Genomic DNA, 13,248 nt, shown 5'->3' with positions numbered 1-13,248 from the left:
AACGTACGTGTCGCTGTGTTCACACCTGAGAGTGACACTGCATCAGCCTTTTACCAATATTCCCCCGCCCCTGCGTTTGCCTTACACGGCCACAATGCTGAGCTATCCTCAGTTGCTCAGGCACACAAGTTTCACACCTGTCTCCCTGTCAAGTGAATGTGGTGTATCCTTTTGTCATGCAGTCTGAGACAGACTTCCAACACGACTTCAGTTTTGGGAGTGCAGTGCTGCGACAAGAGCACTGAAGTAACTGCTCGTGTAAGTACATCATGTTAATATATATCGTATTGAAGGCTGAGGCCTATTTCACTGTACCGTTCCTTACAGAAATATTCTTTCCCGAGTCTTTGTGCATTTGTCGCTTGTTTCAGAGGTTCGCGATTCGATCCCAGGAGTCGCCCTAGTTAATATTGCGGGTGTATTATCCAAAACTGCATTTCTATATGCTTCAAAAATAATGTAAAAAAAAATCCCGTGTTGTTATTAATGAATGAGGAGGACATGTGTGCCGGCGTCAGAATCAAAATTTGCAAATCTAAACAAGTACTCAGAAATTACTGGATTGGGTAAAACCACAAGTATATATGTTGAACTTCTTTCGCACTGTACGTAGCCAACTGTGCTAATCGGAGGTGTGGAGGGCAACAAACTGAACACAAAAAGCAGTTCTAAAGAAATTGTTTTCAATCTAGATTTAAAAGTGCATAGCTCCAATGGCTTCCTAATATCGGAAGGAAGAGCATTCCAGTTGGCCGCAGAAGCCCATCTGAAAGCGAGTGATGGGGTAACTGTCTTTGTTCGATGGCTTGCCAAAAGCCACTGCTGCTAGGATGATCCACCAATCCCATCTCTCGATTGCAATCGTGCATTAGCAGCACACCTTGCATTCGCTGTTGAACCACTCGTCCATCACGTGATCCATCATCGCAACTACAGCACTGCCCTGCACCTGTGGCCGCCACAGTTGCTAACATTGTGTTGTTTGTTTAGGTGATCGGCAAGGCCCAGAAAGGCGAGCGGGAGGCGATGGACCGTGGGCTGGCTCGCATTGAGTGTGACATCAAGCAGGAGGTGGAGGGCCGGCCACACAAGATCAAGAAATACCTGTTGGAGTCGTTCCCCTTGCCAGGGACGAGCGCCGATCTTCGCCGACAGTTCACGACACAGCCGGCGACCGAGATGGTGCTGCAGGTCTTCCAGAACGCCGATGACATCTTTGTGAATAAGCTGAAGAAGGTGGGGGCCATGGCGTCTGGACTTAATGCAACAAAATTACCGTGCGAGAAAGTTCATGCATTTGCGTACATTTGTCAAAGATTTTCCATAATACATTTGTCCTCGGAATTATTTAATGAGTGATAATCGCCATACGTTTCAAGTCTGTGGATACTTCCACCATTATCAAAAAACTTTCTCTACCACTGAATTAACTCTCCTCTATAATATTTAGGGCCATCGCTTTCACAAAATTCAGTCACACGTTGAGACAAAAGTAAGGGGGGCATTGAAATTGGTCGGACATCTATGCATGTGTCACCCTCTATTTGTCCCAACAGTGTGATATGGCTGCAAGTGGTTTGGGTCCTTTATTGTTTCCACCAACAGTGTGTGCAGGACTTCCTGGGGCAGGTGAAAGGGGACACGCTGGCCGGGAAGCTGTTTCAGTTGGCTCTGTGCTGTGGCTCCCTCGAGACTCCTCGCGACCTCGTGGTCAAGGAGAAACCGGCCGCGTTTCTCGGCAACATCAGCACTCCCGACACCAGACCGCCGCTTCTTCCGGGGAGTAAGGAGACAAATTTTCACATACAGTAGACTCTCGATTATCCGCGCTAATTACGGGGAAGATGGCTGCGGATGATAAAAAATCTCGGATGATCCAAAGATATCTATTTTCTGTGGATCTCTATGCCACAAACTAACGATCAACCGATCGATGCACGTGGTCGGTGATAAAACTTTCCTGCTCCCGAGCAGAAGACTCGGCCCTCTAAGTGGATAGCAGAGCCACGCCAATCACCATCAATCAAACTCCACCCACTGTTGTAAAGATATGCAACTACTGTACTGTCGAAGTGATCACGTAGATTTCGGATTCATGGGCGCACATATTTGCTCGATATAAGCACGTGACTTGTAACAAACATTTCCAAGAATTACAATGTATAACTATTTTTAGATTATTAATTTGGGCCTAAGGGAAAATCCATGAGTTATTAATAAGTAAAAATCTCATGTGCGTGGTTAATCCGCAAATCAGATAAACCGCACACGGATAATCAAGAGTCTACTGGATTGCACGCGCGCTGAATTGTCGTAGCTTCTCTAAACACCTTATTTCACATCTCGTCTCGATTATTACTAATGCATTAGTAAGAGTTTGGCATATCACGACGCATCAGTTTGTCAAATTTACGTCGAGATGACCCGGGTGGCTGAGAGAGATTATTAGCATTGAACTGGAAACGCTGAGATCCTGGGTTCGAATCTGGGTAACCACCTGTGATTAAACTTGCTTTTGTCAAGTGCAGCCAGTTGATGGTCTCAGCTCGGTCATTAATGACTGTCAAAAAAACCCAAGACATACTAAATAAATGGCTATGCACTTAATTTGACCAAGTCCAATATCGGCTCAACAGAGTGGGTGGGAATGTGCTTCCCTTTACTCTGTGGACCAGAGGTCACTAGAAGCAATGTCAGAGGTAGCTTTGTGATGTTCTCTTCTGCGGGCCATTCTCCAATAGGACGGGTTCCGCTGCTCCGTGAGAGATCCGAGTGGATACTCCGTCTCATTACACGATATCGAAAGCACAATCTGAATAAAATGTAGTTTCTTGTATTGTACATAGGGGGTCAGACCACGGAGGACCTTCAGAATGCTGAGTGTGATCTTGAAATTAATCCTGGACTGGTTCGGGGGATAGTTGAACAATTCGAATATTGGGGCGATATCGTCTTGCATACGGGTGCGAGAAGTCTGCCAGTGGTTTTTTTAGTCCATCTAGATTTTTGGGTTAGATCATGTAAACATGCACTCAATAATACGCTTTAATATGCACTATTTATGTGACCTAACCCAAAAATCTCTATTATGGGTAATATTGGTCGCGAAGGCCTTCGTGTTAAACTTGTTTTTTGAGTCATCTGGAGAGTGATGATGAAACTTATCGGGAGGCCGTAGATGAGACGTGGGGGGTGGGAGGGCAGAGAGAGAGTTGCAGTTGTTGAGCCTATTGGAGCGAGTTACAGCATCGTTGTCCTCTCCTGCAATGGCATTGCTTGTCTCCTTCGCAGAGGCGGTAGCCAAGCATCTGGTCCGTCTGCTGAGCCACGCAAGTAAGATGGCAGAGCCCCTGTGCCTACCCGCGCTGTCACGCGTGGAGAAGCAGCTTGCCGAGCTTTTGACTCGCGCAACCTCCCCAGCCTGGGCCTCGGCTCCTTCTTGGACATCCTCCATCGCAACGCACAGGTGCGTACGTGGCGTGCGTGAGCCCACCCGCCTCCAGCTGGTAAGAGGCAGTACAGCAAGTAGGTGTACGACACTGCCCGTGCAAAGTTTGAGTGTACTTATCGCCTCCGAGTGGCGCTCAATGTTAAGTTTGTTTCCAAAATTGTGCGCGGTAATATTAGTTTATTATTACCAACTTAAAACTCATTTGTCGATAACTCAAATACGTTTAAGCATTATTCAATCACTGCCAATGCAGAGCACAACAAAGTGTCACGTAAGATGCATGGGTTTTCTCTTGTCACTCTTAAAAAATATCTGTGAATTTGGCAAACATCCCAAAGGTAGATATTGAAAATCACCGTTAAAATTGAGTGTACAGCGGTGACATTCAGATAAAATATATGATAACACTATATATGCAAAGTGGACGGGTGGCTCAGAGATCAAAGCGGTGCGTTGGCAATAATGAGATTCTGGGCTTGAATCTGGATTTTGACTGCTTGGGTTGAAACCGAGGTCTCAAGTCTTATCAAGTCGATCGTCCGAGCCCCGTCACCAGCGACTGCACAAAATTACAGTCTCATTAAACTTGGGTTTTGCACTTCATTTTCCTAATTCCATCTCTGAGAATAACAATTTCAGCTTGACTCTCGTGCGCCGCACATTCTCATAACACAGCTAATGTGAAAGTGTTGGCTCCTATTGTGTACAAGATAAAAGGCCACCCACCGCATTTTATGACACAGGGCCTGCACGGCTATGCGAGATTTACGAATGGATGATTTATTTGTCTCTTGACATTACGCCGATAGCGCATTTGGAAAACTAAAATTGAGAACGAATTTTGTGTTAATTTGCAAACTTAAATCTGTAATATTTAATCAGTTTTTGTGCACTGCATTGTGAGATGCAGCTCCATGCGTATCGTTTAGCTTTAAGCCGGTGTTTGCCTTGCGGTCGCCTCGGTGTCAACCAACTGATGTTGACGGATTTGTTGTGTCTGTGGTAGCTGTTGGAGGAGACTGGGGTTGTGATCTCCGTCCTGGGTGGATCTGGAGCCAGAGAGAGGAGCCGGAGAGCGGCAGCCCTCTCCCCGCGAGCGAGGAGTCGAGTAGCGGCTGCTCTCACTCGAGCGAGGAGTCCGGAGCCCGCAGCCCTCTCGAGATCAGCCCTCCCCCGGGTGGGGAGCCGGGGGCCCGCGTCCCCCACAACTGACAACCTGTGTACCAACTGGCTGAGCGAGAGTTTGTGTGTATTTGAGCGTAATCGTGCCAGTGTTTAGCTGTACCAGGGAGTTTGATGCAGCAGAGTGTTTCGGTGTAGCAGGGTGTCCGGATTGTGCCGGCACACTATCCTTCTATCCGTAATGTCGTAGGGTGAGGTCCATTAAAAGTTTACTCGGATCCCAACCTGTCAAAGCGCCTAATCATGGAACGTGGTTCTCAACATCGTCCTCACCCATGCTACGTACCTTTGAGACGTCCTGCTTTTACAAATGTTGATGAACTGGAGGGCAGAGGTCTGGAGGACCCCACATGGAGTCTGGTTTCTCACACCCGAGCCTCCTGTGACATTTCTGGAGGCTTCTCTGGGATCTTTGTCCCATTTATTGAGTGCGTATTTGGCTTACTTCTGGCTTCGTCCCAAGACGTCATCCAGTTGGGAAATACCCGAAGGTTGTGGGAGTCGCCCCGTGCTTCAGTTTATTTCCAACCCTCGCAATGGCCGGATGCTCACCAGCCGGAAGTCTTTTGCTGCTTACACCACGACCGAGGTGTTGAGAGCAGCCATCTCGTGGCTGGTCGGCAATGGAGATGGTATTGTCGATTTGGGGAGCGTGAGTCTGTGGCGTTCGTGGTGCTGCTGTCACGGAGGCGACACGAGTTTAGGAAATTCAGTTTTGTGGGTTTCCTGTAGCGAGCACTGAAAGATCCTCCCTTCCTCTTTCTCCACCCTTGTCTCTACTGTCTCCATGTCCCCGTTCAACTCTTTCTACGCCGCTTTCCTTGAATGTGCAGCCACCTTTACGGCCTCCCCTCTCCCCTTCTCTCCACCTCCAACCCATCTCCGTCGTAATCTCCTCCCCTTTGTTCAGGCTCTTCCCTTTCTTCCTCAGTCTATGGATGGGGTTATTGTTTATCCGGCTCTTATACAAAAAATGGAGCTTATTTTAGCCTTTGAATAGGATTTAGTTTTCTTTCGGTAGCGTGTTGCGCACCTAGGGAAGATCGAGCCACGCCACCGGTTCCCATTATCAAAATCTTTGTCAACTTGTCTCCCTCGGTAGGAATGCCTTTCCTTCTCCAGGAGGCAATTGTTTCTCTCTCTCACCTCCATTATTTCTTCCGATGCGCTTTCTTAATCTCGCTTGCTGTGTGTCTCGACTCTATCATTCAACAAGGGCAAATTTAAAAATTTGCTTTTTTTTCCTCCACTGCTTTACCACTATACCTCCTGAGTGGGTACTCGGAGTTTCATCTAATGTACTATTTGATGGGTCGCTTCCACACAGCACAAAGGCGGTAGCTATCCGAACGGTAAATTTTTCTTTCAATTTCGATAGATTCTCGAATTATTCTTGGCCAGCAGTAGCTAGTTTTGCACAGAACTTCAACATTAAAATCAACTGAGTGTCCTTGTTGGCACGTGTGCTCTGCTACTGCTGAACACGGGTGCCAACAAATAATACATTATTTAAATGCATGCCTATAAAGGGCACCATACTTCAATAGGGATTACCATTGGTACGGCTATTTTAATACACAATAGACAGGAAGGACAAGATCAAAATGCTCTCATTATGCACATGCATAATGTACGTTGACTCGGTAATCTCCCCCCCCCCACTTTGCGCGAGAGTGTCACAAATCTGGCTGTCGCCTGATGAAGCTAGTTGTAATTACTGGCAAAACGTCGTACTCCGATTATAAATGTTGTGGCTTGGCTCTCCAAAGTACCAGTGACGAATTGGCTTGTTCTGTTTCCATGACAACCCTTACTAGTTGGCTGTATCGAGTGGTGGTGGGTTTTAACGACACGTTTATATATGTACGCGATCTAACCCAAAACACACCTCTATGGATGATATTGGGCCCGAAAGCCTACGTGTTAAACCAAAATAAAAAATATTTACAAAATAACAATAATTTCTAGTTTTCCTCATTCACATCGTGATTCGTATGAAAAGACATGAGATGATTGAGACATGTTAAATCATAAACTATTTATTAATATATATATACAGATAGTCCTCGACTGCAATGTCCTTGTCCACGTGCAAACAGCGTTAGGATAGCAGCCTCCTTTAAAAGTCTGAGTAGTTTATATGCTGTAGAAGACAGTTGACGAATCCTCGCTGCTTGATTCCTCCTCGGATCCCTTCAGCAGTGAGTCGTCACCAGTCTTCTCTGCCTGCTCATTCTCCATGTGGCACCGCTGGGGTGGGTGCAATACGCCAGGAGACTCCTTATGCAGTGAGCAGCGAAGCAGGCCCATCTCTGCCTGCTCATCCTCAACGTGGAATTGAGGCGATGGCGGTGAGCTGGGGGCATCGGTGAGGAGGGTGTTACGGAGACGGCCCAGCTCTGCCTGCTGCAGAATCGTCTGTACGACGAAGCGCTCGCGGCGCATGCAGGCGCGCACATGGGATGGCGTGTCCGGGATGATGTATGCAATGCAGGCCTTCGTGAGTAACACCACGTGCTGCACACGTCCACACACAGGTAAAGGATTTTCAGTTTCAGGATTTGCATGTAAAGGGTGCTTACTAAATATAATATGGCAGCATCTCAAAGTGCTTTACATCTCAGGTCAACTATTCCGGGGACCTGCAGCCTAGGGATATTATATTGTTACGTCGTTTTTCCCAAATTAAATTAAGTCATTTGAGTAATTTTTGAACATTTGGCAAATTATACCGAGGCACTTTTTTTGAATTACTTAATGGGTTTTTTACGTTCACTATGCACCCACAGTATTCACCTGGGCAGCCGCAAATTACCGCAACAATCAACAAACACTTACACTCGGCCATGTCACCACTACAAAGATTCCCTGTGTAGCCTTTCACAGACTGAGACAAGTGCATCTATGAAGGTTCGCACAGTGCCTGTGGGGGTGGTGTGCACCTTTATCTCGCCAGTGATGATTTTCACACACTTCATCAAGTACTCATTTTAAGACAGAATCAACTTAAGGGAAGCTCAACACTGGTTCTAATATTTTCCACTGTTGTTGGCTGTGGCCAGAAATAGTACTCCGGTCACACAGGATTGGTAGCGCAGTTCACAAACAACAACGCAGCCGCTCCCCTTCCCACAAGCACACATGCTTACGTGTGACAAATTGCATCAACAACATGAATCGTCTGCTGCATGATGAAAGTATTGTATTACCACTATTATTTGTGATCTCAGAAATACTGTGCAATTGTGAGGTGTAATAGCATTACTGGCATTATCTGTAATGACCCATTGACAATGATCACGGTTTGCTCTGCTGACCTTAACAACTGCTCACAGATGAGTCTATACGATGGTGCAGTAGTGTAAGGCTTTGCACACTAGACTTGCAATCCAGAGGTCACGGGTGTGAATTGATCTTTGGTCGTGGGAGTGTAAACAATGGTGAAAGTTTTTTTTTACATTCCACTGCCTCTATCCACCTAGCAGTGTAAATGGAATACATCCAGTCAATTGGTCGGCTGAGTTTGGTTCTGTCCAGTGTGGGAACTCCCACATCTTCCCAAGACGTCTGACCAGTGTGGAAGAGCAGTAAAAATACATCTTAAGGGTCTCTCTTGAGCTCCCTATAGCAGGAGCGCTTTTGCCATCAGTGACATGAGCAAGTAATTGGAGGGCTGTACCTTTATCTTTCAATGGGTTTATGAATGTGTGTGTGTGTGTGCATGTTGATGTGTACCTGCATGGCAATGACGAAGGCCAGCTTTGCCGTCAGTACTTGCCAGTACTGCTTGGTGACGGAGTAGGCTTGGGGATGATCCGGCGGGTAGCGATAACCTGGATACCTACACACGTACAACCACAAACACGCATGGACTATATTGAGCAAAGTGCCTCGAAAGTAGAGTTGGCGCTAAATTGAACAAGTATGGTTGTGCACAAACGGTATATGCGTTCACAGCCCTTAAAAAAATCCGCTTCTGAAAGAGGGCCTTCCCACAACGTGCAGCTTGTGGGGGCTCTTTTGACAATGGTTCACGCTGGTCCATGCCAGGTTGGCGAAGGCAGGGAGTACAGATAATGGGAGAGCAATATAGCACAACTGTTAATTTTGCTGAACTACCCACTGCTGACAACCTAGCTCCACAGTCGCCTACTGCACCTGCATTGTGCATGGTGATCATCAATCTAAGCACGAACAAGGCTCAAGCCGGCTTGACTTCCGGAATCTAAGATCAGCTGCATTCGTGGTGATTTGATCATAGTCTAAGATCAGCTGCATTCGTGGTGATTTGATCATAGTCAAGTAAGGTTATATTAAATATCGATCAATATGGTTATATTGATTATAGTTGTGTATGCCAGCAATTCAAAAACGTTAGAGAAAAGGGTTGGTAGATCGCATCAATTTCTTAACTATCTGTGCTGAGGTGACCAGAAGATGGCTGTAGACCAAGTGGTTTCATGTCTGTGTAAACCTTTAAGCTTCATTTCAATATCATGGGTTCTCCAGGACCTCTTATTGCATCCCACATGCATAAGACCACCTTAAACTGGAATCCCAATGCACGGTCTTCCTGCAAAGGGATCTTGAGACTCAATTAAGCAGTCGTGGATCGATAGATAAATAAATAACATTACTCTTTAGCAAGGTAACAATGAGCTAGAATTTATATCAATCTATTATTATATTTCTCTAAGTGGGACTTTGGTTGTGAAGCCATCCCACCCGTACCCACTGCTCCCCCCCTCCAATTCCCCCCCCCACCCCCTTTACTGTCCCCACCCACCATGCACACTCTTCCCCCAACCCTACCACAACCCCTTACTACCCAACTAAGCCAAACCCTGTGTCCACGGTAAGGGGCAGGGCATAAACAGAGGTGGGGCCTAGGGGAAGTGTGGGTCTTAAAAGGAAAGTCACGGAGTGAAAAGAGGAAGAAAACGAGCCTAATCAGGAAGGGGCGGAGCCAGGAGGACGCCACACCCAGAAGGATGTCGCATCTACCTGGACAACACACCCAGACATCAGTGCATCACATTCGCAGGGACGGCACCCCCGATAGCTGGGCATGACACTGAATGGCACAAACCTGCAGGTTGTGTGGATTGCCGGATCAAACCAGGCTGGCAGGATGTTGGGATAATTTTGCTCCTTGAAGTCGCTGATCTTGAAAATTGAAAAGCTGTCCTCCGTGTACCCATGCATTGTAGGCGAACCTGTGCCATACTCTGCTGAGTATCCATAATAATACACCAGGCGTGGGATGATGTCCGTTGTGAACGCCAAGATGCATGACTGTGGAATTAGCATACGGAGGCACAGCGATAGCGGTCACTTAGCATGCAATGATTTGACCAAGGCTTCTGAACATCTTACCTTGGCAATTACATTAATTTTCACAAATACAATTTGGGGGGTTGCTGCCAGAGTGAAATGGTTACCATATAAGGACTTGCAATCTGGCAGTCGTCAGTTCAGTCTCCTGACACAACAGTTGAAGCAATGGATCATTTTCTTAAATCTCCCCCACCTCTGTCCAATTAGCAATATAAATGGGTTCATCACTGTTTTAGCGCAGGTAATTCCACATCTTACAACATGTCTGGTCATCATGGAAGAGTAGGCCAAATACCGTGTAGAGGGGTTCTCTAGAGCTACCTTTAGTTGAGGCCCTTCTGCCAGCAGTGACATGAGCAAGCAATTGCAAGGCTTTACCTTTTGCGATTTTGGGAGAGAGTGGATAGGAGCGGTGGTGCAGTGATTCGTGCACTGCACTTTGAATTCAGCACACATGCAATTGACTTCCAGCTACGACTAACATCAGTGACGAGTGATACCCGAACCGCTCCTGGTCCCCCACTACACCTCTTCTCAAACCTGCCATGACCAGAATGGTGAAGTATGGTAAAAAGAACCCACACGGCTAACATGACATGTTATGTCACTCATAAGATGGGATACTGAGCGAGAAAGCGAGCGGACAATCTGGCGACTTACATTGGTGATTACAGAGAGGGTGGCAATGAAACTCAGAATGTCGGCCCAGGCTCCAATTCCTCTTGCTCGCGAAACCACAGGCCTCCTCATCTTCGTTACGAGCTTCCACGCGTCGACCCGCACTTCGATGATGTTGTTCAGCAGTGCGAGCAATGGCGCAAGTGGAAATGATGCCACGAAGAGAGTGACAAACCCGAATTGGATAACTGGGGTATATTTTGAGAATGGGTAGGGGGGCAAGGATAGGATAATGAGTGAAACAGGATATAGACACACACTCTTAATGCTGTTATGTTGTGATTACTTTAAGCAAACAAAACATGTTTTCAATACATTGAATGTGTTTTAGTCAAAGGAGACCCCAAAATATGATCACATTTTCGTATCATTTGTTCACAAAATTATCGTGTCCATTACATTGGCCACTGAGATGCGACCAGCCACTACCATCTTTAATGCTCAGCTCTGGTTCACCTGGGTTTCTTTCGCACCATTTTCCACCACTAGGTGGCTATAATAACTAGATCACATCCTGTATTGAGGACTCCATTAACCGTACCACACATTTTTAGGCATATGCACTGTGGCTGAAATGCCAACAAATCACAGCAGTTAACCACAGTGGACATGATGCACAAGAGTTTTAAATAAATAGTAAGGGGGAGAAACGTCAACCCAAGCTGACCAATGTAGCTGCATTGGTTAGCAGACAAGAGGAGCAAATATGTGCTCCTATTGTTTCTAAAACTTAACTCCGTACATATGCACATACGCGCATGCTCAAAGACAATTGTGTTATAGTATATCCATAGATTGGTGCCTATGGCCAAATCACCCAGTACGCGTCAGATTTAATCAGATCCCAGAAGTTAAGGAGAGCTGAGCCTGAAAATTGGTTGCATGGGTGACCATGCAATAGTTATTGTGGGGTTGTGAGCAGCAGAGGACAGTGCAGCAAATTACATTGTTGTATTGTACATCTAAGCTCTTACATCTGTGCTCCCTGCCTTCAACAACCCGAAGTGTGGGTAATTTCCCTCCCACAACAATGTCCGACAGATACCCAGGGGCCGTACACACGTGCCTATATAGTCAAATGATACCCAATTGTGTGTGTTTTTTTTAATAATAAAGTAAAACGCGTTGACTCCGTAGTGTGATCCTCTGAGCTCATTGTACCCATCTCGAGGTATTCATCAAAGAGTCCAAGTGGGCTCTGGGGCTGTAGGTCCATGTCTTGCTCCCAGCGCGTGTAGACAGCCTCAGGCCTTAGCTTGGCCCGACGCTGGGCCCACCAATTGCTGAACCATCTGGGGAATTGAGGGGGGAGGTACGCATGTGCAGACACAGAGACACCCTTACACACGTGCATATCCATTTGTTCATCAACTCTAGGTTTGCTATTTCATAGCTTTCCACTGCGTTTTCAGGTTGTATCATGTGAATATCCCAAGCACGTGGAGCGAAACGTCAAGACATGCCAAACAATATGCGGTATGACACAAAACATGTCAGAGAGCTGTACAAAACAACTGCTAAAACCTAAGTAGTAGCTGTTTTTCATTTAGCCCGTTGTCAATCCACTACACTCTTTCAGTCATGGGAGTTGCTTGTCTAATATTATGAAACTATGTACGAAGCGTCTGATCGGAATATCACATGATACTAACGAGGTGAACTTTGTCCAGTTGACTGGTGTTCACTGCTTAACCAGTGCACACTGCTAACAAGCTGTCGACATGACTTTTCGCTGAATGCGTTTTCACACAACACATTTTCATTGTAACATGGTTCCTATATTTGGGAAAACTTTTCACACAACGTGGAACGTGTCCATTATAATGTGGAATGCACACTGTTAAAACGCTGAACGCGGCCATTATAATGCTTTCCTGAGCAGTCGACGATGAACGACTGTCTTGAGTTGCGCGGCTGAGCAGTTTGATAAAGCATGCCGAATGATACAGTAACACGGCAGCCTAGCCTGAGTTATTTATCCCACCATGGGATGACTGCAGGTTGATTTTACTGTGCAAATGTGATTAACTCAGTAATTCCTTGCTTTGCGCGTTTTTACTTCACGCGGAAATTTTCAGGAACGCATCTACCGCATTACACGAGGAAACGCCGTAATCAGACTTCACAGCTATCATGTGTTCATGCGATACTTACGGGATGATGACCTCCTGAAAATTGCCAACCATCTGCTTCACTACCATGATGACAGTGAGTTGAGAAGTCAGTTCAAAGAGACAGCCGTTTGGGGGACACTGGAGGGGGGATGAGGTGGAGAATAGATTCAGGTTAAACACTGAAGATATGAAATATTGGGTAATACATATATGGATACCACACATCATTTCTAATGATCCTCTCACATTCTTCTCTTCAGTCAATTGCACACTGCAAAACTGACGGCTCCATATGTTAGAGGGGACAGTGATTAAGAATATCAATATTCTCCAGATTATAAGAAACACTTTCCCCCTCCCCCTCATGTATTTTAAATAAAGAAAATGGTGGCGCATCTGATAATGTTTTGTTTGTTGTCCTTCCCCCACACATCCGATGCAGGCTGTGTACGGTGCAAAATAAGTTCAACACACAACATGCATACT

The 13,248-nt window shown here is 46.1% G+C and overlaps 1 protein-coding gene across 1 annotated transcript in view; it reads right to left on the bottom strand.

The window, feature by feature from the left end:
• The window catches only part of LOC142930106 (anoctamin-5-like), a 61,925-nt gene that overhangs the window by 31,351 nt on the left and 17,326 nt on the right, over positions 1–13,248 (bottom strand). The window contains exons 10-13 of the mRNA XM_076072169.1: positions 12,803–12,900; positions 11,810–11,940; positions 10,631–10,836; positions 9,723–9,928 (exon numbers count right to left, since the gene is read on the bottom strand). Coding sequence (XP_075928284.1) covers positions 9,723–9,928; positions 10,631–10,836; positions 11,810–11,940; positions 12,803–12,900 — 641 coding nt within the window. The remainder of the gene's footprint in view (positions 1–9,722; positions 9,929–10,630; positions 10,837–11,809; positions 11,941–12,802; positions 12,901–13,248) is intronic.

The sequence above is a fragment of the Petromyzon marinus genome, chromosome 37, assembly GCF_048934315.1.
Source record: "Petromyzon marinus isolate PM22_M1 ecotype Great Lakes invasive population chromosome 37, UKy_Petmar_22M1.pri1.0, whole genome shotgun sequence".
NCBI lineage: Eukaryota > Metazoa > Chordata > Hyperoartia > Petromyzontiformes > Petromyzontidae > Petromyzon > Petromyzon marinus.
The sequence above is the reverse complement of the archived record's forward strand: the minus strand, read 5'-3'. Positions and strand labels throughout refer to the sequence as shown.